This window comes from Fulmarus glacialis, unplaced genomic scaffold (assembly GCF_000690835.1).
Source record: "Fulmarus glacialis isolate BGI_N327 unplaced genomic scaffold, ASM69083v1 scaffold17035, whole genome shotgun sequence".
NCBI classification, from domain to species: Eukaryota; Metazoa; Chordata; class Aves; order Procellariiformes; family Procellariidae; genus Fulmarus; species Fulmarus glacialis.
In genome coordinates this window covers 17,102-40,426 of record NW_009213811.1, presented here as the reverse complement: position 1 = coordinate 40,426, position 23,325 = coordinate 17,102, and the positions used below count along the sequence as shown (strand labels likewise).

Sequence of the window (23,325 nt, the reverse complement as noted above, 5' to 3'; positions counted from 1 at the left end):
AGCTGAAAGCAAAAAAGGAAAATGAGTTTAAATTAAAAAGGTGATATAAGAGTACAGTTTCTCAGTTTTGGTGCATGCACATACACAAGGGCTGAAATGATTTAGTGTGCTCAGGGAATACTAATGAGGGAATTAAATTGTGAATGAAGCCCTCAGTGAGACACTGAATAATTATGCACTGTTCCATAAATGAACAGGGTGTAGTTTTTTCCCTCAGATTGGAAACCTAAACTGGACCAACTGTGATCTGGAGGTGCTCTGATGAAGCAGTGTAAGTTATATCAAAGCAGATAAGCAATGATAGGTGGAGGACTTCAAAGAGAAACTTAGGCAGACTTACAGATAGGAAAATGGCTTTTTTTTTTTTAGGTGTTAGTAAGTGCTGAAAAACAGAACTGATGTTTTATTTGATGCTGAGTTTCGTTATTTCTGCTTGCTTTAAGTTGAGTGTGCTTGGATCAGTGTGTCCTAAACTGCCACTCTTTTCGGTAATGCACTACAGACAGTGCTGCTCTGGAATATATATTCTGTGAGTCAGTGGTAACAAGATCTTAACTTTTCCCTGGAGGTTTTCTGCCAACACTACCTCTAGGGGAGGAAAAAGAAAGGCGGCAGCAGGAGCTGCACTAGGCTTGCAGCACCTCAGCAGCGTGCTCGGGTGGCTGGAACAAGGAAGTGCGGCAATGTGAGCTTGGTCTTGGTGGCTCTCTTGGATGAACCAGAGCTGTAGCATTTTGGGGGTGATCGTTGGGAGGAGGTAGAGGGATACAGTGGCCTTCAGAGGTCTCTTCTTTCCCTGGTAAATCTGTGTCTGACCACACAAGTGGTGAGCTGTGGGGTGGGGGGTGGGGAGGTTGTTATACATAAAAGAGAAGTGCAGTAAAATCAGGCAAGGGTTGAAGTTTATTATATTATCAATACTAGCAAATGTAAATTTGGCAACCCTTCAGATACTGAAATTCTAGATGTTAATTTGAAATAATCAGGATTTTACAAATCAGTGCTGCGTTCCTTAGCTACAGGAGAAAGCAGTAAGCATTCTGTAGAAAATCTATATATGCCAGTGAAGTCGGTATCTGATAGTTTCATACTTAATTTGTTGCGTTCATGTTTAGGTCATTGGTACTGTGTGGACACTGAAGAATTATTCTGGTATAATCTTATAATCAAAATTAAAAGGAAGCTTATTTGATCAGGGAAAACTATATGCCTGCACTTAACTACAGATCCCGTAACAAAGTATGCACTTTAGTAGTGACCACCGTTCTTGTTTTGGCACTTAACCATAGCACCTTGTCCTCCCTTATTGTAATACTTAACATGAGGTAGATGAGAGATCTTCGTTTCAGTAGCGTCCCTCCCATTCCCTGATTTCATTGCTGACATACTTCTGCGCTGGAAGCTGTCACTCAAAGATCTGACTTCTAGATGTTATGCAGAGCGATGCTAGAAGAGACAGCATTGCGTATGTGTTGGGAGACCACTGAGAAGGCAGTTCTTGTGACACGTCTTAGCTTGGTCCTCTGACAGCGCTTTTCAACTCTGTTGTGCTGCAGGTGTCCAGTTTTGCCCAAGTTCTGACCAATCCCATCAGTTGGCTTTCGCAGTAGCTAATGTCTTTGGTTTCTTCTCTAGATTTCCACACCCCCGGCTCAAGTTTTTTGATTCAGTTTGCTCATGCTAGCTAATTGCACACTTGCTAAAATTTGTCTCCCGGGTTTCCTGGAAAATATTTTGTACTCATTATATGTAAGTCTGGATACTCTTTCCAACTCATTTTGCTCACTTTTACCCAGTTTTGGCTGGGTGTTTGTAACTGAGTGGCAGGTGAAGTTGATGTATTTTAAAGCTTCTGATCAACTGTGTTTTATTTTCAACAGATTTTAGTTTGATTTGTCTTCAGGGACCTTTCTGAGTATCCAGATGTTGTAATTTTTCTTCAGTTTCAGCAGATGATTCAGCTTGGACTCTTTCCATGGAAATCTTCCTGTTCATAACACAGTGATACTCCTTTTTCTGACAGTTGCATTTTAATAGATCGTTTCCCTATGATGAAGTCAGTGATGATATGGGTACATGCTATGAATAAATGAACTACTCAGCAAGCATATCTCATCTATAGAGCTTATCATACTGAAACCCATTTATACCTAATAGGACAGAGACTGCTATTAGAGGTGCTGCAGTATTTGTTAACTACCAAAAAGTGAAGCTCTTCACTGCTTTCACAGAGGCTGTGAGGATGAGAGCCCTCTCCAGGAGGTTCAAGCACATCCCTTAGTGGAACGTTTCTGCGCTCTGCTCCTGCTTATTTCTGCGCTCTGCTCCTGCTTATTTCTGCGCTCTGCTCCTGCTTTTTTGTCTTTATGCTACCTTGCTGCTCTCTCAACTGTACTGGTGCGATTGTTTTAACACATTGACTCACAAAGATCAGGTTTAAAATCACTTATCCCTTCCTCTTCTGTAGCACAGTTATTAAAACCAGATCAGTTCCCTAGTCCTGTTCATCATGCGTTGTTAAAATAATCCCCCCTTCCAGTCTTACTGTGCTACCACATCCACTGCTGTTACAGAGAAGTTTGACTTCAGGTATCTTAATTTTATTAGATAGCTATATTAAATATATGAATCCTCTTCTGCATCTTGGCCTTGTTGCTTACTGTCATGAATAGTCTCACTGAGGTGGTGGTACAGTATGTTTTTCTGTTACAGGTTTTTGGATACAGGGACCCTATGAAATAGTTTTTCCTGGGAATCTTTTCTGCCTGCTGATTCCAAAAAGTCTTCTAAAGTAAAATTGACAAAAAATAACTTAATTTCAGACTCTTTTGCTTTCCTTTTATGTTTAGGTTGACTTTACCCTTGACAAGAATAAGAAGTAAGAAACTTTATTTTAAAGCGATATTTAGTAGCGCAGCCTTTGATCTAGAGGCAGATAGCGCCTGACATCAAAAGTACACTTGATCTCAGCAGGACTGAAATACTGAAATGCTGCGAAGCTCACAGTAACTATTAAATACACGCAAATATATTGTGGGAAGATTAGAGCAAGTGTGTCAGTTATATATCAGTGCAGTAGGAATGCTCAGAGGAACTAGTCTGGCACTTATAACTTTAAAATAAATTGGGTATGATTAAGTAAACATTAACATAAATCTGATCTATTATCTCCTTACAATGATTCACTTGTACTCAAGCCTGAAATTATTGCTTAGGTTTTATATTATGAAGATGAAGACTGGAGAAAGCAGGAAGTGGAAAGGATCTTTCTTAGAGCAGTTACATTCCAGGGTTATATGCAAGGATGAAGAATTTGACTGAGTTGTGCAACTGGGCACATAAAATTTGTTTGCAGTGGCATAGTTTGCAGAGAAATAGATCTGGTCACTGTTTTCAGGTTTTTCTTTCAGCCACCTGTGTTCTAGAAAGTATATGGCTTAAATACTGAACAGTGATGGCTGGTGGCGGTCCCTCTAAACATTGGCTCTTCCTCCCTCAGCCCTTCATTGTTCCCATGTTAAGTTCTTCCCTTTGGTTTGTTATGGTTGAGTTGGCAGCTTTTTGTTTCTGGCCCACAACTGTTTTCTGTTTAAGCTGGATCAGGTATGCTGCCTGCTGCTGCTGCTGAATGTGCTTGTTAAGGAATGCTGAAGCCCGGTCAAGGGCTGTTATCAACTGATGGCTGCAAGAAGCCAAAAATGTAGATGCAGATTTCAGGCTTCCTAAATTAATGCATTTTGTATGTGGCAGGAGCAGAAGAGTAAATTAATTTTCATTGTTTGGGAGAGAAAACATTAAAGAGCTTTTGCCACAAATATTGGATGCTTTAAATGTGTACAATTACCTTACATTTCTGGCTAAACTTAAAACTTCAAAAATCCAGCTGTTAAAGCTGTTAAACATTCTAAGATATTATAACTGCCATATCATAAATGAAAATATTTTTAAATAACACAAGTTGCATTGTTTTCGTCTGCTCCCTAATTTAATATTTCAAATGTCTGGATAATATGCTTTATTGGATTTGACATAACTTACTGAGTTTTCACTGTGGAAGGATGGTTAGCATAACACAAAATGCTGCCTGACCTAACCTTCAGATCATATTTGATTTTTTGCTTTAATAGTTAATCTGAAGTGCTGTAAAGTCATCACCTTTGTATGTGAATAAAGCAAAAACTAATACTATATACTTTAACAGTGCCATAATAGATGTATTTTGAATTCAGTCTTTCAAGGATGGGAGCACATGAATGTTTTAAATTTTGTGCTTAGAAAAATCAGCAGAGGGATTAAAAGTAGCTCAAAAGAGGTACTGAACTTAGCAACAGACTTCAGTAGTGTTTGACCACTAATGCCCATTGAGTCCTTGATCTCTAGTGCTACTTAGGTCGTGTTTTCTTTTCTGCGAAACATTCACGTAGTTTTGCACCTTCATGTAACCAAAACTTGTGTGCTTCAGAGTTCTAAAATGTGGAGAATAATGCACCTGCCAGTTACAGGCTTGGAATCAGTTAACTATTAACTTAATCTCCCTTTAAAGATTTTTTTTTTTTTAAGCAATTTGGGGAAGAGATAGAAAAGAAAAGCACTAAAACTTCAAGAAGCTAGAAACCTGTAACATTCCTTTAAGAAAGAAAATATGGTGCTGCCAGGAGGCAATAAATATTAATAAACTGGGAAAGTAAGCCTGCATCCAGAAGATGGATGCTGGACAAGATCCCTTGTTCACAATACAGTAATAGGAAAGTAAGGTTGTTGCAGTTGCTGCTTATGTGATAACCAGTTAAAAAGGTGTAGTTTCCTGTTTGTACTATGTAAGTCTTCTGACTTGCTCTTAGTGGTTTTGTAACTGATGTTTGCGTGCTGTTGTGGAGAACCTAAATTCCTGTTGCCATGTCTCAAGTTTTATGGAGTCACTTGAATCTGACACAGATTGTTTGGCTGTCAAAAGTGGCACTGCTGCCCTGCCTCCTGCATTAGTCTCCTTGTTTCTGTTCTCTATGCTGGCAGTAGGGTTTGTGCTTTTGGTGATCTAATGTTGCTGGAAGCAGGATTGACAGAAATTAGTTGACTAGTTCATTGAGTAGCCACCCAAGCACCAGTATGACAGAAGAGCAGGAGATGTGGAGTGTAAGATTGGTTTAATACCACTATACAAGGGGGTTGGCTTTCATGACTGCTCCCACAGCCTGTGAGTGTGGGCTGCCTTCTAAGGAATCCTTAGCAAGTACAGGACACTTCTGCATTTTTGGGTCTGTAAGACATGGGAAAGAGGCTGAACAAATGTTGTCCTCCTTTTTTCCTTTCTCTTCCCGTCAGAAGCTTGGTTAGAACAGCAAGGGTGCTCATGGATGGGTGAGATGAGCATCTCTGGAACTTCCAAACGTGGTGCAGTCCAGACGAGCTACAGATCTTGCTTCTGAACTGTTCTCTACATGCTAGCAAATTCAGAAAGTTCCTGATTGCCAGTATGGTCTCTCCTAATGCAGCAAACTTAATAAAACATTGAATAGCTTCTAGACTCCAGTTCCGTGTCAAGATGAATTCCTATTACTTTTTTTTTCTTGGCTCCACTGGTTTGCATAAGTTTAGGGGAAAGGTCTCCTCCACAGAATGAGTTAAATCCAGCTAACGATTTTGTAGTAAAAACTTTGCTTAATTCCACTTTTGCTGACTGTTGAAGGCACTTAATTTGTCCTTAGTAGGTCTGTTGACTGTCTTGATAAGATTCCAAGCTACTAGCTAGCATGCCAAACATGGGCTCAGGCTATTTCTGTTTGGAAGGGCTGTGGAATTGCATTTGAGAGAGAACTGGGGAAGCAGAAAGGACTTGTTTGCAGGCAGGACCTATTGGTATCCAGCAAAAGGAGTGTATGGAATAGCCTCATTTGTCCAAAATGAGTCATCTTTCTTTAGACTCCAAGTTGTATCTCTGAAAGATACTAATGGTCACAGAAGCTTGTGGTAGAGCACTTTGAGACACTGCAAACGGATCTTGGAAAGGCTATTTCTGCTTGAATATTACAAAATAGTACTCATAGGAGAATAATGCTCTATTCCACTGTGAAAAACAATATTGTGGCTATTAGATGACTGCTTTTTTGGCCAAGTGGCTGATTGCTAAAGCAAAAAAACCTTCTGCCAAAGATGACAAGAAATTGGATTCCTTCCATAGCAAGAATTGGGTTGCCCCAATTTATGTAGATGTTCAGAAAACACACACTACCTCATGCTTACTTCAGAAGAAATACTTTTAATAATCCCTCAGTTCTGACGCATTGCTAAAATTACTTGGGAAAAGACTGTTTCATTTGCTAGGCATCCTAAATGAGCTTTTCACCTGATGATGTCATATTATTGGTAGTTGTACAATAATTGGACTTGACAGAAGAATTGAGACTGAGCTGATGCTCTGATTCTATAAACCAATGTTGCTCAGATCTTTGGAACTACATTTCTCACGGAAATGTAGTTTTCTGTCTTTGCAGGGGGCAGGTATCCTTATTGTTTCAAAAATAAATCTCAGATGAAATACTATGAATGGCATTCACTTTGAGATAAGTCTCTTTGCCTTTACAGTTTGAGTTTCCTCGTGACTGATTTCAGCGAGTGGGTTTACATACTGCCTTTGAAATGGAGCAGTCCTTATGTGTAATCTTGAGACTTCAGGGGGATGTAATCATCTGCTGAAGTCAGCTTGCATGCAAACAGAATAATTGCATGCAAAAAGTTGTGTTAGGATTTAGCAGGGCAAGACTTAGTGCAACACAACAGATGACTCTGAAGAATTGTTTCAGACAACTGTGTGTTTCTTATTCAGGGAGGCAAATTCCTCTTTTTAGCATACTGCAACTAGTCATGGTTAGCTTTCATTCGCCATGACAGGTTTGCTGCTAACTTAACGTTTTCCTTTTTTGAGCCCCAAAAGGGAAGGTAAGAGGGACTCGCATGACAAAGTTAAATACAATGTCAGCCATTAACTATGTAAGTAAAAATGTAAGGAAAATAGGAAAATTGTAAGTAAAATCCTGAAGTGGAAAGCTTCAGACTTCATTCATTCATATTTCTGACATATGCTGAAGTATTTTGAGCTTTTTTAAGGTAGGGGGGGGGGTTTTGTTTTGTTTTTTAAACACTGCTTTTCAGATTCTTGACCAGAATTTTTTAAGACTTCAAAGTGAGGTTTATCCTTCAGGCTTCTGGGGAATTACCCCATCTAGAGGGGGCAGTTTCTCTAACCTGTACCAAAACCCAAGGAGTGTATTTTGGAGCGGTTCTCGTCCTCTGCCCTCATCTGTACCAGTGATGATCGGGCTGATGTTCCAAGTACCTCCGAGCAGTCTTTGCTGCATGTTCACTGCTCACTTTAGGCTAGTCCTCATCATGCCGGTTAGAGGTCAATATCTATAGTAAGGCATCTGTTTTTACTTCTAGTAGTAATAATAATATGTAACCTAATGGTAATAGGTAGCTCTGAGAAGCGACGTATTACTTCAGTAATGGTAAAGGACAAAGCAGGTGCATTGAAACATGACTCAACACTTACTCCTTTGTCAAAAGCAAATGGAGAGTCTAACTTGGGAGGAATACTGTAATGCTGCCTTTAATGCATTGTTCAGAAATATGTATGCTTTTGCTAGCCCTTCTGTCAGTGGCTGCATTTATATATGGTCTTCCTTTTCTCAGGTGAATCGGGCATGTGGAAAACAAACCATTCAAGTGCTTGTTGAGGAAAGTTTGTTTTAAGTATGAACTGGTGTAAAATTTATTACTGTTGGGGGGACAGGCATTATTCTCATAAATTCATTTAGAAAATAAATAAAAATTGTTTCCAAAACTACGTATACATTCAAACATGTTCCTGGAATTTGCTGCAAACATTCTCATTGAGCATTGACTGTATTTTTTTTTATACTTAATTTTAGAAAATTTTAATGGTGGAATATTCTTCTCATAATTAACATGCTGGCTTTTTTGTAGTATTAAGTATAAATACTTGTGTTTAATAGGACAGATAAATTTGTAACCTGCCTCATGTTTAAACTGTTGCTTCCTAGCACCTTCTTCTTTACCTCACGGTTTAAGTTTCCCTTATCAGTGACTTTGCTCCTGAGTAGTAGTTCCTTTGACAGACTCCTTTCTACTTGAAGTAGCATGTTCACTTGTCACTACTTACTCCTTAATAACTTACCCTTCACATTATTAGTTGCAACAGAAATAGAGTCAACGCTTATATTCCATATGCTGGCCTATGTAGAAAAGTAAGATTTTAACTGTTTTAATTGCTGCTAGTGTGTCCTGCATGTATCTAACCAGTTCAAAAATGTGTAGCATCAAGAGAGCCTCTTTGATCTTTGTTTTGACAAACGTTAAGATTACCATACTCAGCTTAGTCCAAGAGCTCAGTAATGAGATACAGTTCTCTAAATAACTGTCAAAGTTAAGTTTTTAAATATCCTTCAAACTGAGAGAAAAATGATGATGTATAAAAAATAAAATAATGGCAACATAGGCATGCTGCTCTGAACTGTCTGGGGACCTCTCATGGGCATAAGCACAGCTGTAATTTTGTGGCTGTAGTGGGTTGAAACTGGAATGTATAATTCTAGAATAGGATTTTTTTTTTCTTTAAATTGCTATCTTTATAGTACAAATAGAAATAGTATTCTCTGTGTATGTAAACCAGATGTACAAATGAAATCAGCAAAGTGCTCTTGGAGGCTTGAAGTTATCAACATTGTGGTACCATCTGTCTTAAGTCAGTAACTCCAAGTACCCTTGTTTTCAGCCCTCCTGTGGTATGTCTCCCCTCATTTCTTCCAAATCTGCTCCAGCTCCCTTCAGGAGGCTTAAATATCCTCTGTCTCTTCTTCAGAAGACATTTACTCTGTGAAAGAGTAAATCCTAATGCAGCAGTGGGTAAGAAGAAACTGTAGCAGACTCACCACGAGTCAGAATACCTGCCTCTTGGATGATTCACTTTTTGATTCCCTGTCAGAGGAGGTGCTTGCTGTCCTGCACCCTCTGTGCCTTGCTTGATAGGGAGGTCTGGGTGGTGGCCTAGAGCAACCACCTGCTGCTTCCTGCCTTCTCTGTGAGTCAGAAAATGATGCTTTGCTGCCCTCATCCTGTGCTGAGTCGCTGAGTACCAACAATATGTCACAGCTTTTGTTTCTGCTCTGCCTGCATGGTCTGTCTCAGGAGGGCCCATACGCAAAGTGATACTGATGAAAATCCCACCTCTGTTACGGTTTATAGGCTTCTTTGAATCTACTCTAAACAATAGTGACTCAAATTCAAATCTGCAACTTCAAAATGTGTTAAACAGTCAGATAATGTATATTAACCAAAGGAGGTTTCAGTAGGGCTGAACTAGCTTTCCAGTTGTTCATCCAGGCATGTCAGCAGACACGATATTTCATGTGCCTTTAAAAGATAAATGACTGTATAGTTAGAATCCTAAACCACAATTAAAATTATTATACTTTTAGTCAGAATTTAACCCCATTTGCAACGTTGGTCTGTAGGGCACTTCTGTTTTTAATCTCACTGGGAGTCATATAACCCTTTATATTACAGATTTAGCCATATGTATTATTCCTTCAGGATCGAAGTGCCTCTAACATCATCATTGATTTTTGCTTTTGTTTCCTAGGCTGTGAAGATATTATTGCTGAGAGCATCTCACTGGACACCTTAATTGCCATTCTGAAGTGGAGCTCTCAGCCGTATGGTTCCAAGTGGGTACATCGTCAAGCGCTACATTTCCTCTGTGAGGAGTTTACCCAGGTCATGACTTCAGATGTCTTCTATGAACTCAACAAGGACCACCTGCTCACAGCTATTCAGTCTGACTATTTACAGGTAATCTGCAATGCAGAATGCAGCTGGTCCTGCTTGAAGCAGGATATGTTATACCATTACTAGAAGCACTTGGAGTAGCTAATTTTAAATTGTAGGCAAGAGTTTGTATGCACACTAAAGCATTCCTTTATAATATGTAAAAAATGAAATTGAAGTAGTGATTAAGAAAACTATTTTGTTCTTGGCTTGTAACACAACCCAAACTGGTGGTATATGCTATTGCTTAGAAGCCTAATAATAGTTTAGAAGCGGCTGCAAATTATTTTAAACAAAGCATTTCTGAACCTAACATTTGCCTTGCATGTTTAAGTGTTTTATAAAAATCATGTGGTGGTAGTTAGTTTGCTGTAACAACGTACATCCTAGTTGGGGGCAGTGGGAGCTAGTAAACTAGTAATCGTTCAGAAGGCTTAACTTATTTTTTACGTGAGACATAAAAATACCTTTTCTGACAACTATTGCAGAATTTCTTTTTTTGTGACTTTTCTTCAGTGATTGTGTGGTTTTAGGGAGAGGAAACCATACTGACTAATAAAAAGCTTGTGGATTTTTGCTGCCATTTCTCTTCAGGGGAGATATCTTTAGAATGATGACTGGCCTTTTATAGCTTAAAGATGACTGGATTTTTTTTTTTAATTGTATCTATTCCAATCTTACGGGTTTTTTTAAAGTGTTAGAAATTAGTGTTGCTTAAAAAAAGTCTTGTTTACTTTAAACATTTCAGGAATTACAGTAACAGGTACTGTTGATCCTCCATGAGCGTGTGTATTATGACTAAATTTCCTACCCTAGCTGTTAAGAAAATGTTGATAAATTTTTCAGTATGTGATTTTTTTCCTCTAAAAATGTTGAGTGGTTAGCACATGTATATACGTATGAACAAAGCAAAGTTGTTGTTTATAGTATTACTGAAAATCTTTCTCTTCACCTAGGTTATAATTTAGTTGGTTTGATTATTTTAGTGGCTTTCCAGGCTGTGCAGATGCTGAATTTGTAATGTTAAACAAAAGATCCAAACACTCAGTGTTAGAACTGCCCCTTTTAATTAACTTTAATTATTCAAATTTAATACCTGTAGGTTTTCATGCTACGGAAAATTTTTCCTATTGTAGAAAAACTTTTTTTCCTCTTAGGGATTCAGTAAGTGACATGAATCTAAGAACTCATCGTGGTGATACACTAGTAGTACTACCTTAAAATATTTGGAGGAATAGCAAATCATAAAGTACAAATACTTACTTCACTCTTGGTAAAGTTGTGTTTCTTTATAGTTGTAAAAGACCTGTGATATGACTTTTTTGTGTGTGTGTGTATGACATTAAATTAAGCATATACAGATTGCTGACTTTCTCTTTCTACCAGGCAAGTGAACAAGATATTCTTAAATATCTGATTAAATGGGGAGAACACCAGTTAATGAAGAGAATAGCAGATCGAGGTAAGGATTCTTTAAACCACACAGTACTAAATCAAATAACCCAAAATGTATGGAAGTTCTTTTTTGTGGGTAATCTGTAACTTAAGGAAATTTAATCTACTTTGTTCGTAGCATGGTCAAAACTAAACAAATGCACTTCTTTTTTTTTTTTTTTAAAAGCTTTTGTTCTCTAAAAAATGAGAACGCAGGCATTCTGAGGGAGCTGGGATTGTTTAGCCTCAAGAAGAAAAGGCTTAGGGGGGATCTTAACAATGTCTATAAATATCTAATGGCAGAAAGCAAAGCAAATAGAGCCACGCTCTTCTCTTGGCACCCAGCACAGGATGAGAGGCAATCGGGCATTAACTGAAATACAGGAAATTCTCTTTAAACACAAGAAACTGTGAAGAGGGTCAGACACTGGAACAGGTTGCCCGGAGTAGTTATGGGGTCTCTGTCCTTGGAGGTGTTCAAAACCCAACTGGACGTAGTCGTGGGCAACTTGCTCTACCCTGCCTGGGGAGGTGTGGGGAGAAGGCGGTGGTTGTGGCCAGACCAAACTTCTAGAGGTCCTTTCAGCCTCTACAATTGTCTGATTTTTAAGTCTGGTTGATTTCCTGTTGTCTCAGAATTATTTTTCTTGTAATTAATTCATCAAGTAAAAAGCCCCTGCAGTATCTTTTACTTTTCTGTGCTCATGCAGGCTTCTCACAGTAGTCTTATTCTTAGTTTACTGTGTCAACCTTTTACCTCAGTTTGAGTACTTTTCTCCCACAGAAATCTGTGGTAGTGAGAAACAAACCATCAGTGTTCTTCCTAAAGTTAGACGTAAATGTATTTTTATTAGCTCAGATGCATATTATTGCTACAGTGGTAACTTTAAGGGCAGTCTCACATGTGTTGGATGTGGGAAGTAGGTTAAATATACATTTCCCAAATAACAAATGCAAATAGCTTGTAGTTCATCCCCACCATGGACTGTCAATCAGATGGTACAATGAGAGGAACAGAAAGGAAAGAACCTGCCTGTGTAAAAACAGAGCAGTGCTATTGTGGCTACTGTCTTTGGAGGGCTGGCCATGTTTTTGAAATCCACTATTACTGCTTGTGATACAACTGCTTTGTCATGGACATGTTGTATGAAATGCAACAAAAAGTCAGTTACAATATGTGCTTTTGGTGACCTGAGAAAGTATTAACCTTCTATCTTCAAAACAAGATTTTTTCTAAGTGTTTGTCGTAAGGCACACTGGAAAGTAATGGAGCCAGTTAAACAGTAACAGACCTGGGCTGGGGGAGAAGCTGCTCGTTTGGAGTAATTGTGCAGCTTCTGTGGTGTTCATTAAGTAAACAGCTCATTTCTCTTTCCTGGGATCATCAAGTAACATGATAAGCAAAAGCAGAAATAAGAGCTACACCAGGTTCTGTCAGATTAGGGCCAAATTTAGTCTAGTAATTTAGTCTAAATTCCTCAGTGATGCTCCTGATTTTGCAGCTCTGAATATGTGGTGGTGCCAGTCAAATACCAGAAAGCATTAGAAATTGTAATGGGCTGTGGCCAAAACTTGAGCTGCCTGTACTGAATGGAGGGTGGGTATGTTTGACAAGCTTCCTCAAAGAGTGAAGTTAGTCAAAGTCAGGTTGGGCACAATACCTAAAATACAGGTGAAGGTAGTTAACTGAGGGAGGGAGAATGACCTGAGAGAGTCACATGTTGTCATCTTGCAGTCTCTAGAAGATACCCACTCTTGGCATAAATAGGTATCCTGTGACCATGAGAGCATTTTGAATGGGCTTGACACAGCTGTTACTAGGGTGGCTTACATGAGGCTAGAATAATTTATCCCAGTGGTCTCTTCAGGCCTTAATTTGTAGAAAATAAGCTTCTGAAAACTGCTGGGGAAAGGGAGAGGAGCTGCAGGAGAGCGCCTTTGGGGAAACTGCTAGCAGTGAGGCAGGAATGTTTTCATAGCATAGCTCGAGGGAGAGCTTTATAAACGTTTACCGCAAACACTGCTTCTGTGTTTTCTCCCTGGCTTATGCTTTGAAACTGACAGCTGTGCAAATGACCCATGCTTGTATAAAGTGAACCTGACTCTGCTGATACTTTTTATCAGATTTTAAGGCATGAAATAGTTTTGTGGAACAATGCTGATAAGCACTGTGGACTTTTAAATTAGACTTTTCTTTCCTTTTCTATAACTTTCTATAAGCCCCATAACTCCTGCTTTCCTATTTAAATTTTTTTGATGTAAACTTCTTATTTTTTGTTCCTTCCCACAGAGCCTAATTTACTGAGTGGTACTGCTCACAGTGTGAACAAAAGAGGTGTGAAGAGGAGAGATCTTGACATTGAGGAGCTGAGAGAGATCCTGTCTCCACTTTTACCTTTTGTCCGCATTGAGCACATCTTACCCATGAATAGTGAAGTACTGAGTGATGCAGTAAGTCAGTAATCTCATACAGATATTATCTCTGGGTTCTTTGTACTTCAGATTCTACAATGTTCAGGTTATTTTCTTTTTTTTTTCTTTTTTGAGGATGAGCTCCTAAAATGTTATCACTCAGAGTAATAAGTGTATAACTCTTTTTCTGGTTAAATTTTCTATACTTTATCAGAAGGCTAAAGAAAAATCAGTAGTGTAAGGATTCAGTATAAGAAATGCAAGCTTTTCCCATATTTATATTTAAAAAAACCATTAAACTCTCTTTCTTGATTCTTAAAGATGAAGAGAGGCCTGATTAGTACTCCTCCTTCAGACATGCTACCAACATCAGAAGGTGGAAAGTCAAATGCCTGGCTGCGGCAAAAAAATGCTGGAATATATGTGCGGCCAAGACTGTTCTCACCATATGTGGAGGAAGCTAAGGTAATAATCATTAACATTTGAGTATTGTTAATCTGAAGTCATTAGGGGGTTCTATAAACAGGGAAAGATTTTGGTATGTTTTGTCTCTCTTTGCATGTACTGGTCTAAAATACTAACATTTTCAATTTAACAAGACTTACAAGATTGATCATCAGGCTCAAGTCTCTAGAACTGGTCAGAAAAATTTCAACAAAATTTTTTTTTGTCGAAATTGAAATGTTTGCGAGACAGATCTTGATGAAATTCCACCGGAAACAAAGCAGCGTTCTGAGGGAAACCTCCCTGGTTTCCAGCCAGTTTGCCGGCCCAGCTCCTCGGCAGCCCACCTGGCAGGCGGATGGCAAGGTGAGAGCCTGAGAGTCCCAGTTTGCAGCTAGTCAGCAACCTTGGTGCCAGGTCTTCCAGGCTCCCCAGCTCCCAGCAGAGCTGGGTGGAGAACTACTATTCCACTAGACAGAGGGCTCTGATATTTCTCTTCTTGTTTGAATCAGAACGTATCCAAAATTCTTTCAATCCTCCACAAAATGGAATAAATATCTTGTGTCCAACTTGACTGAAGTCCTTTGTGTCCTGCTCAAGCAATAGCTTCCCTATTTAATATCTTACATGAGGACTGTCAAACTGAAGATCTTGTAGTATCTCTGATGATAATGTTTGATGACAGGGTGGAGATGGCTCTGCGAGGGGCAGAAACATGCCATATTCTGTTTGACATAATGGGGCCCTTGTAGGTCGCTTACTAATGCCATCACTTAAGGCAGCTCTGACGTAGGTCAAGAGCTCATGAGTCCCAGCAGTGCAGATGACTGCAGAACACGAGGATTAGGTGAAGCTGTGCACATCCACATCACCTACAAACTCTGACCACTACTCTGGTGAATTCGGAGCTTTTGCCCTGTGCCTAAGAAAGAAAGTATTTTCCAGAGGTGCGAGTTGTTGTTGACATCCTCTTTGAGGAGAGGGGAGGAATAAAACTACTTTGCATTTTGGGCAAAAAGGTTAGAGAGCACCAGGTGGCACTAAAGCAGCAAAGGAAGACTAGCCAGTTAAAATTTCATCTTTGTATCTTGGATTGTTAAAACTAACAAAAATGTGTTAAAGAACATGTGATAAAAGCTTTAATTCTTTTAGTTTTCAGGTATACGGTATAGAAGTGCTTTAGTAGTAACCTTAAAGTAAAAAGTTCATTGTAAATTCCCCTGCCCCCCCGTCAGGAATCCTACTTGTTTCTATTAGTTTCATATTATGCTGTTAATATTTTTTAAAAGCATCATTAGCTGTTTAACCTTAGAGGGAGGACTCTTATACTTATTATCTGGTAACTATGCTCCTATTCATAGTTTGATTATTGTGAAATGCAAAAATAGCAGATGAGTGATTTCTGATTTTTTTTTTTTTTACTCCCTTGTTAGCCTCCCATTTTTTGAAATAAATCCATTTAACATTAAATGAGAATCTTAAAATGGTATGCATAAATCCCTTTCTATTCTTTAAGACACCTGAGGGAAACACATTTCGTTTTCAGACTAGTGCCTTCTATTCAATGGCACAGAGTTGAGACCTATAGGCAGTAATTGTCTGAGACAGAGTCCAGAGGGTCTGGCTTTGAGAATGTTACTTCCAATCTGACAGGTACAAAATAAAAAAAAGCAACCTTCCCAAACTCTATTCACCTGCCTGCTCTTAGCTCTGAAACTCAACTCTGATCATGACTGGAAAATGGAATAGAAAATGCTGTGGAAAAGCCAAATACTGTTTGGCACCTGGAAAAGTTATGGTTTAGACATTGCTAGGCTTGTGGCCTCGGGACTGCATTTGCAGCAGCTCCCGGTGAATATGTATGTGCAGTGCCTTCATGAGGGCTCTAATGGCTGTCGTTGCAGTCAGTACTGGATGAGATGATGGTGGAACAAACCGATCTCGTTCGTTTGCGGATGGTCCGAATGTCCAATGTGCCCGACACCCTTTACATGGTAAACAACGCTGTGCCGCAGTGCTGTCATATGATTACCCACCAGCAAGTTAGCACTAACCAGTCCAGTCCTCCTTCAGTTATAGCCAATGAGATCCCAGGTAAGGCTGCTAGATCACTTGCAACACCAATTGATCTCATGTGAGTGGGTCGGGGCTTGGGGCAGGGGAGAGGGAATGTGAATTATTGAATATTATGATTTCCTCAGAGTAGTACTGCACCATTTGGGCTTCTTCCCACCCAGTGGTAGTCCGTTTTGCTTTGGTCTACTCTGAAGACATTAACTATTTTTGGATGGCATAATAAGTAGTTAGAAAGTAAGCTAGTGGAGGGGATAGTATTTTAACCTGCTTCAGCTGAGCAATTTGAAAAACCTTGGACTAGTTAAACTTACTGTAGAACACTTGCTGGAGCCTGGCTCTCTGTTCTCAGAGTGGTTCTCAGTTTTCTATTTACCCGTCTTGGACGACTGATTGATCCAGAAGGCTGGAAAATGGCAAAATACTGATTACTTTAAAAACAAAAAGCAGGGGAGCATAACTTCTAGGGCAGTCAGCTTAACTCAGTTTGCCAGAAAAATATTGGAAGCAGGCACTCAAAACACAGTTTTTTCTTTTCAGTTTACCAAATCCACTTTAGCTTTGAAGTCAAACCAACTTCATTCCTCTGTGGCAGACTTAAGTTTTTATAGGTGGAAGTAAATACGGCCTCTCTTGACTTCAGGATACTTGGTGTGACATTCCCCATAACCAAGCCAGGGCAATATAGTCATAAAACCACTGTAATATATTTTGTCATTTAGGCACTTGATCTTTTGGTGTCAAACTGTAAGAATGTATCTCGTGGGATTGCCGAAGCATCTAGCTCTTCCCACCTTTCCCTGGCCCCATTAATACTCAGTGTGCGTAGAGAATACACCGGCAAAACTTGCAGCTGATGACAAGTTGGGAGGGTCACTGAATGTTTTGGAGGGCAGGATTAGATAGCTGAATGACCAAGATGAAATTCAGTGAAGAAAGTGGGAAACATTAGGCTTATGTAGGTGTAGCCAGCTCTGTGCGTACAGGATGGCTGAGGGAAGCTCTGTGGAGAAGAGCCTGAAAGTCAACATTATACAATTCCATAGTCATACTAAAATACAACAACAAACGTGCCACAAAACATGTGAAGTAATTTGGTCTCAGATGGAGCATTGTGCTTAGCCCTTTAAATGGCCGTACTGGGTCAGGTCAAGGATTTGTCTGTCTAGTCTAGTATTCTTATTTCAGTCACCAGAAGGGAGTGCATAGGGAAAGTGTAGCAGAAAAAGCACATAAAATAATTCCCTGTAAAATTCTGTGCGATCTTCAACCTCAGAGATGTTTTACGGTGGATGGTGCTTCTGTGTAGTTAGTAGTTTTAAATGCATTTTTAATCCATGAGCTCATGTAGTCTTTCCTTAAACTTGCATGGACTTTGGCATCCATTTTTAGATCAAAGTGGCACATTTCGGTAGATACAGATCAATTTGGGAGTCTGTAGGAAAGCATTAAAGATGACGTGCCACCAAGAAAACAGTCATCTTCCTCCCTCCACCACTCCCCACTCCCCATTTTATAAGCTCTTTGTATATCAATTATGTCTCCCTGAAGTCAACAAAGGAAATAATACATTGTTCTTGCAGATGCTAGAGCCAGGACAAAAATAATAGGTTTAAATGCTGCAAGAGAATTTAAGTTGAGGTGTTAGGAAGATTTGCAATGCTGTTTGGTTAAACACTGCAGTAAGTTTTCTAGTAAGGTTTGTGGAATGGTTTTGATCTGTTTGTTTCTTGTGATTCGGGAAGAGACTTGATAAAGCCTAGAAGGAGCTTCTGAAAACTTCTGTAATTTGATAAAAGTACTAATTGTTTAGAAACTTAACAGCGGTGGCATCTCAGCGGTGCATTACAGTACTCAGACTTTTTTCCCATCTGAAACTCCACTACAGCTTGATTCTGTACAATCTAATATATAGGAATTACTGCCGGCCCTTTGGTTTGAGCATGGATATGAGCTGTGAGCCTGGTCAGTAGTTGGCACACAGGTATTGTGTCCTGGTAACTGCCTGCTTTGCTTAGCTCTGTAATTATACAAAAGAATTGATTGCTTTGCTAATGCCTTGTGCTAGGAAGGGTAGATGGAGCCCAATTAATTTGAGGAGATTCAGGCATGTACCAAACCTGTAACTTGTACAGGAATCCATCCCAAAGCATAGATGGAGCACAGGAACTGCTGGAAGGAGAGCTAGGCAGTATCGCCTCCATGCCTCTTAGGCCGGGCTCTTAGAACAGGGGGTTCTTTACAGCTTAGGTGTTCTCCATCTGTTGCTTGCATCTTCCTTGTACCCACTGCCTGTGGACTGTATTTGTATAAATGCTATTGGCAGCATGTCTTGGTGCTCTTCTTGCAACATTATTGTAAAATGAGTTCAACCTCTGCTGAAGTCTGTTCTACTTTGAGGCTAGGTTCTGCAGGTAATTGCATTTCCTTAGGCATTTTCCAGTTTCAGTTTGAATTAGAAATCCTGCAACTGACTTGGGAGAATTGTATTTTTTATATAGGTAATCTCTCTTCTATGTGTTTCACATGAATAATAGTAAAAAACCAGAAACAAACCTGGGTTTGAGAAGATAGCACTTTTTCATTAAGAACTTAGATGATTTTTATGCCTATTGGTTTGGAGAATTGCTTCAAACTTCTCTAAAATCCTCTTTTTTCAGTGTTAGCAAAATGCTCGTTGTAGTTAAACATCTGGCTGCTAAACCAGGATTTTTCAGAACAATTGAAGTGTGTGGAGGGTAGTATACAAGACTTATTTCCAAGCATTGAAGACTGGATAGAATTGTTTTGGGGTTTTTTGTTTGTTGTTGGGTTTTTTGGTTGTAGGTTGGTTTTTTGTTTTTTTTTTTTAGTACAAGAACTCAATTTGGGGGGGAAAAGTATTTTGCACTACTTAGACTTACCCTTCATGGACCAATGTGAACTTTGTGAAATTGGGACCAGTTGTAGTTGCATGGTGTTGGGTTTTCTCCTTCTCTGTAATGCAAATGTCTTTTCACACTGTTCTTGCTGTACGATCCATTTAATTTTTATGAGCTTTCATTATGGACATCTGGTCATGGTAATATATAATGCTTGTAAAGCTGGTAAAGGATCAGATGCCGGGACTTAGGAATTCAGAGATCTGGATTTGTCTTTTCTTATGATATGCACATTTTCCTGAGGACAGAAAGACCACAGAGAGATATCATTCATCATCAAACAGCAGCAAGAAGTGGCATGAGAAAGTTTTGCGACAGGATAAATACCCCAAATTATACATTATTTCCTTTTGGAAAGTTGTTTTTAAATTATTTCAATATGGCTGCATAAAACAACATAATTTTAACAGGTTTATGTTGGCTTACAGTTTGTGTAATTTTTTAGAATGCTCTTTCTGTAGTTACATACTAGTATTATGGTCTTGTGATTATAGAATTCCACTGGAAGTCTGAAGTGTATGCCAAAAAAATCAGTGAATTCTTGGCCTGTAGAATTCATGAGGGAACATTCAGTGTTATTTAAGATATCCTGCCCCCACCTCAAATCATAAAATTCCTGCCTCATAAGGAGTCTACAAAGAAGGCTGTATTTGTAGCTTACTCGAGCAGAAGCTGGAAAAATGGTATATGTCTTTACCATTTGTATATGTGTTATCCCATGTGCCTTCATGATGCTTCAAGGAACATGTGTAAGTGAAACTGTTCTTGGCAGAATGCTTCTTAAAAAAAAAAAAAAGCCAAGACAGCCTGATGTTAGACTTTTCCTTCAGAATTAAATCTAACCATTGCAATCAAACTTACTGTCTCACAGTTCAAAAAGTAATCTCTATTATCCCCATTCCATTCTCTTATTATCTCTCCAGTTCCCAATCTCCTCATTGTAAAAGAGATGATCAAACGGCTGCAGGAGCTGCGTCATACTGAGCAGGTGCAAAGAGCGTATGCTCTCAACTGTGGAGAAGGCGCCACAGTCAGTTATGAGATTCAGATTCGTGTGCTGCGGGAATTCGGACTTTCTGATGCTGCTGCTGAACTTTTGCAGGTACGAAAAATTGTTGGTATAAGACCACAAATGCTTTGATTCTGTTCTGCTTATTAATTGACTTGAATGCGTAATCTGCAATAAGAGAACTGCTTTGTGTGTGCACATGCAGGTGCAAAAATGCATTGAAATGCCTGCATAACTGTAGAACTGTCCAAGTGCAAATTAAGGTGAGACTGTTGCATTTGGTGTATGTGATTTTATAAATGTGTAAGTGCAATGTATAAATATTTTTCTCAAGAGTTGTTGCCATTCAGGGTGCTCTTACTGCCACAGATTTTGGGAACAAAAAAATCTGCTGAAGAGGCAGTTGATGAGAATAGTCAAGCCATAACTAGAAATCTAGATTATGATTTATTCTTGAATCAGAGAGGAGAGAAAGTCCTAACTGATACAGTAGATCTGCATAGTACATATCAGGACTGGGAAATTGGAAATCCCACTTCTGTTTGTATGCTGCTGTTAAAGCAAATGCATTTGTTGGTCAACTTATTCACACAGTGAATCTGATGCTTCTTGTCTTGTTTTTAAAAAAAATTTTTATTCCATGGTAACTGTAATCACCTCCAAGTGTTGGTGAGGTTTTAGGTGGCACAACTAGCCTGTTACAGTACTAGCAGATTTCTTATTCCAATGTGTGTTAGTTTAGGACATTTTTCTAGATGACTTCCTACTTTTGTTTTGTTATATGCTGGGTTTTTTCCTTTACAGAATCCTCACAAATTCTTTCCTGATGAGCGATTTGGGGACGAAAGCCCACTCCTGACAATGAGACAGTCTGGACGATGTCGCGTTAACAGTACTCCCACTGCAGAAACCATGTTTACAGAACTGGACTCTTTTGTGGCCTTCCATCCACCATTGCCCCCTCCTCCACCTCCATACCACCCACCAGCAACTCCTATTCATAACCAGTTCAAAGTGAGCTGGAAACAAAGGGTGCCAACTCAACATCCCTCACGTTCCTTTTCTTACCCGTGTAATCACTCACTATTCCACTCCCGAACCATTCCCAAAGCTGCACCACCTGTCTACTTGCCGAGTGTTAAAGCAGCACCTCCTGATTGCACTAACACTGCAGGTCTGGGGAGACAAACGGTGGCTGCAGCAGCAGCAGTGATGGCAGCTGAGAAACAAGTAGTAAGTATTATGCTTTCTCCTCTTCTCCCTATCTCTGGCCACTCAAAGTAGCTTATAGAGAGGAGCTGGAGAGAATTCTTATGGTGAAGTAACTTGGCTTTGGCTTTGTTAAATAAAAGAGCATCTTCATTGGTTAGGAGAAGAATTTTCTACCAAACTGGCTGTCAGCATTCTGCGTCCCAAAGGCATGCCCTAGTCCGTGGGAGAATGAATGTTCCAGGGCCAGGAGCATTTTGGAGGGGCAAGTGGGACTCACAAATCTTCTGAAATAATATAGTTTGCTTTACGTTTAAAACAAAGCATAAATCAGCTTCAATAGTGGACTGCGTGCTATAATTCAAGGGTAGAAATAGTGATGATATTTTGGCTATTTAAAGGTAAGTAGTCCTGAAGTAAACAGATGTGTATAAAGGGAACCTGTGGAGAATGTGAAGGCCTTATAGCTGTGAAAAAGATTTTAAAATTAATAGGCAAGCAGAAATTGGTAATTACAAATACAAAGGGGTTTGTCACAGCATTTAAAGACAATCATTACAGTTGCTGAACTACAATACGATGCAATGAAAACAACGAACTATAACATACTGGACAAAGACATAGCATTGTGAAGTACATGAAATGCTAAATAAAGAATTTTGTAATTTATTTCTGCAGTGAAAAAACCGTTTCAGTGGACAGTCATACTAAAAACCTGCTCTTTAGATGCAGATTTGATCTGGACTTCTGAATGGAAGAATGAAATTTTTTTTTTTTTTTGCTTTAGCAATTGTCCTAAATATATTGCACTCCTTTCTATATTTTAACCTAAATTATTTAACTTCAAATTAGAATTGTTTTCCATTGTTCAAGGGCGGGTTTTGTAGCATAAGTCTCTCTTTCTTGATCAATACTGACTTCACTAAGGAAACCATATAGTGATCTTTTTCACAGTTTTTTCACACTAGAAATGTCTCTACTAGAATGTTTATATATAAAGTGCGAGGAGAAGCATAGACTTAATATGGATGATATTTTTGTTCTGTATTATTTCTGCAATTTGTGAGCTACTAGTAATCAATGATTACTAAAATTGCTTTCATTAGGAATGATAAATACAAGTAGAAATTTTAACTCTTCTGTCTGGAAGACTGTAACGTGCTTGTCTCATTGCAGGATTGCTTATAGGTGTAGGTGAGAAGAATGCCATGCAACAACTCCCATGCACTTTGTGGATCTAGGCATCACTGTGACTGATGCTCCCCCCAAGCCCTGAGGCTGTCACACGTACACATACGTGTGCATGCAATTAACTTACTTTAAAATACGAAACGCAAGCAGAGGGGTTGCAACTCTAGTGACAAAATACATGTTTCGTGGCTTCCCTGCACTGGAACTTCGTGCTATAACAAACGGTTTGTTAAGTTCTGCGCAGAGTACCTTGTTTAGTTTGATAATTGCGAGTGGGTTAAAGCAGGCTTACCTTTTGAGAGTTTAACAGTACACTGTCATTTACTGCATATTCAAGACAAGATGTGTTTAAGAAGGAACTATTACTGTGGCACAACAGCTTCATGAAGGAAGCTAGCAGGAAGGTGGAGGATACATGTGTTCTTTAAACAGTGTAGGAAACTTGCAGGCTGAGGTTGGTCTAGGCAAAGGTAGATTAGGAAAATGCCATTTTGAATTACAGAAACTATCCTAAATACAGTTTGTTTAGCTTTTGCTTTGTTTCCATGGACCAATTTCTTTTCTCTTCCAGTGTACTCAGCCCTTGCTAAATGAACTGATGCCAGATATCGCAATGGGTGTGTCAGCAATGTCTTTAAAAGACAGAAGATTACCAGAGCTCACTGTCGACACAGAATTAAGCCAGACGGTTACAGAGGTAGGGCCCGGTCCACCCCAGCACATTTCATGTATTCAGAACAGACACATGCCCACTTCTCGAAAGAAACATGCAATAGAGCAGAAAATAGA

The 23,325-nt window shown here is 39.2% G+C and overlaps 1 protein-coding gene across 1 annotated transcript in view; it reads left to right on the top strand.

The window, feature by feature from the left end:
- The window catches only part of BTBD7 (BTB (POZ) domain containing 7), a 32,329-nt gene that overhangs the window by 8,389 nt on the left and 615 nt on the right, over positions 1 to 23,325 (top strand). Inside the window, 9 exon segments of the mRNA XM_009578337.1 lie at positions 9,659 to 9,867; positions 11,230 to 11,305; positions 13,568 to 13,728; positions 14,011 to 14,154; positions 14,386 to 14,499; positions 16,038 to 16,227; positions 20,051 to 20,229; positions 20,941 to 21,369; positions 23,108 to 23,325. The exon segment at positions 23,108 to 23,325 is cut by the window's right edge and continues 13 nt beyond it. Of these exon segments, the coding sequence (XP_009576632.1) occupies positions 9,659 to 9,867; positions 11,230 to 11,305; positions 13,568 to 13,728; positions 14,011 to 14,154; positions 14,386 to 14,499; positions 16,038 to 16,227; positions 20,051 to 20,229; positions 20,941 to 21,369; positions 23,108 to 23,325 (1,720 nt within the window).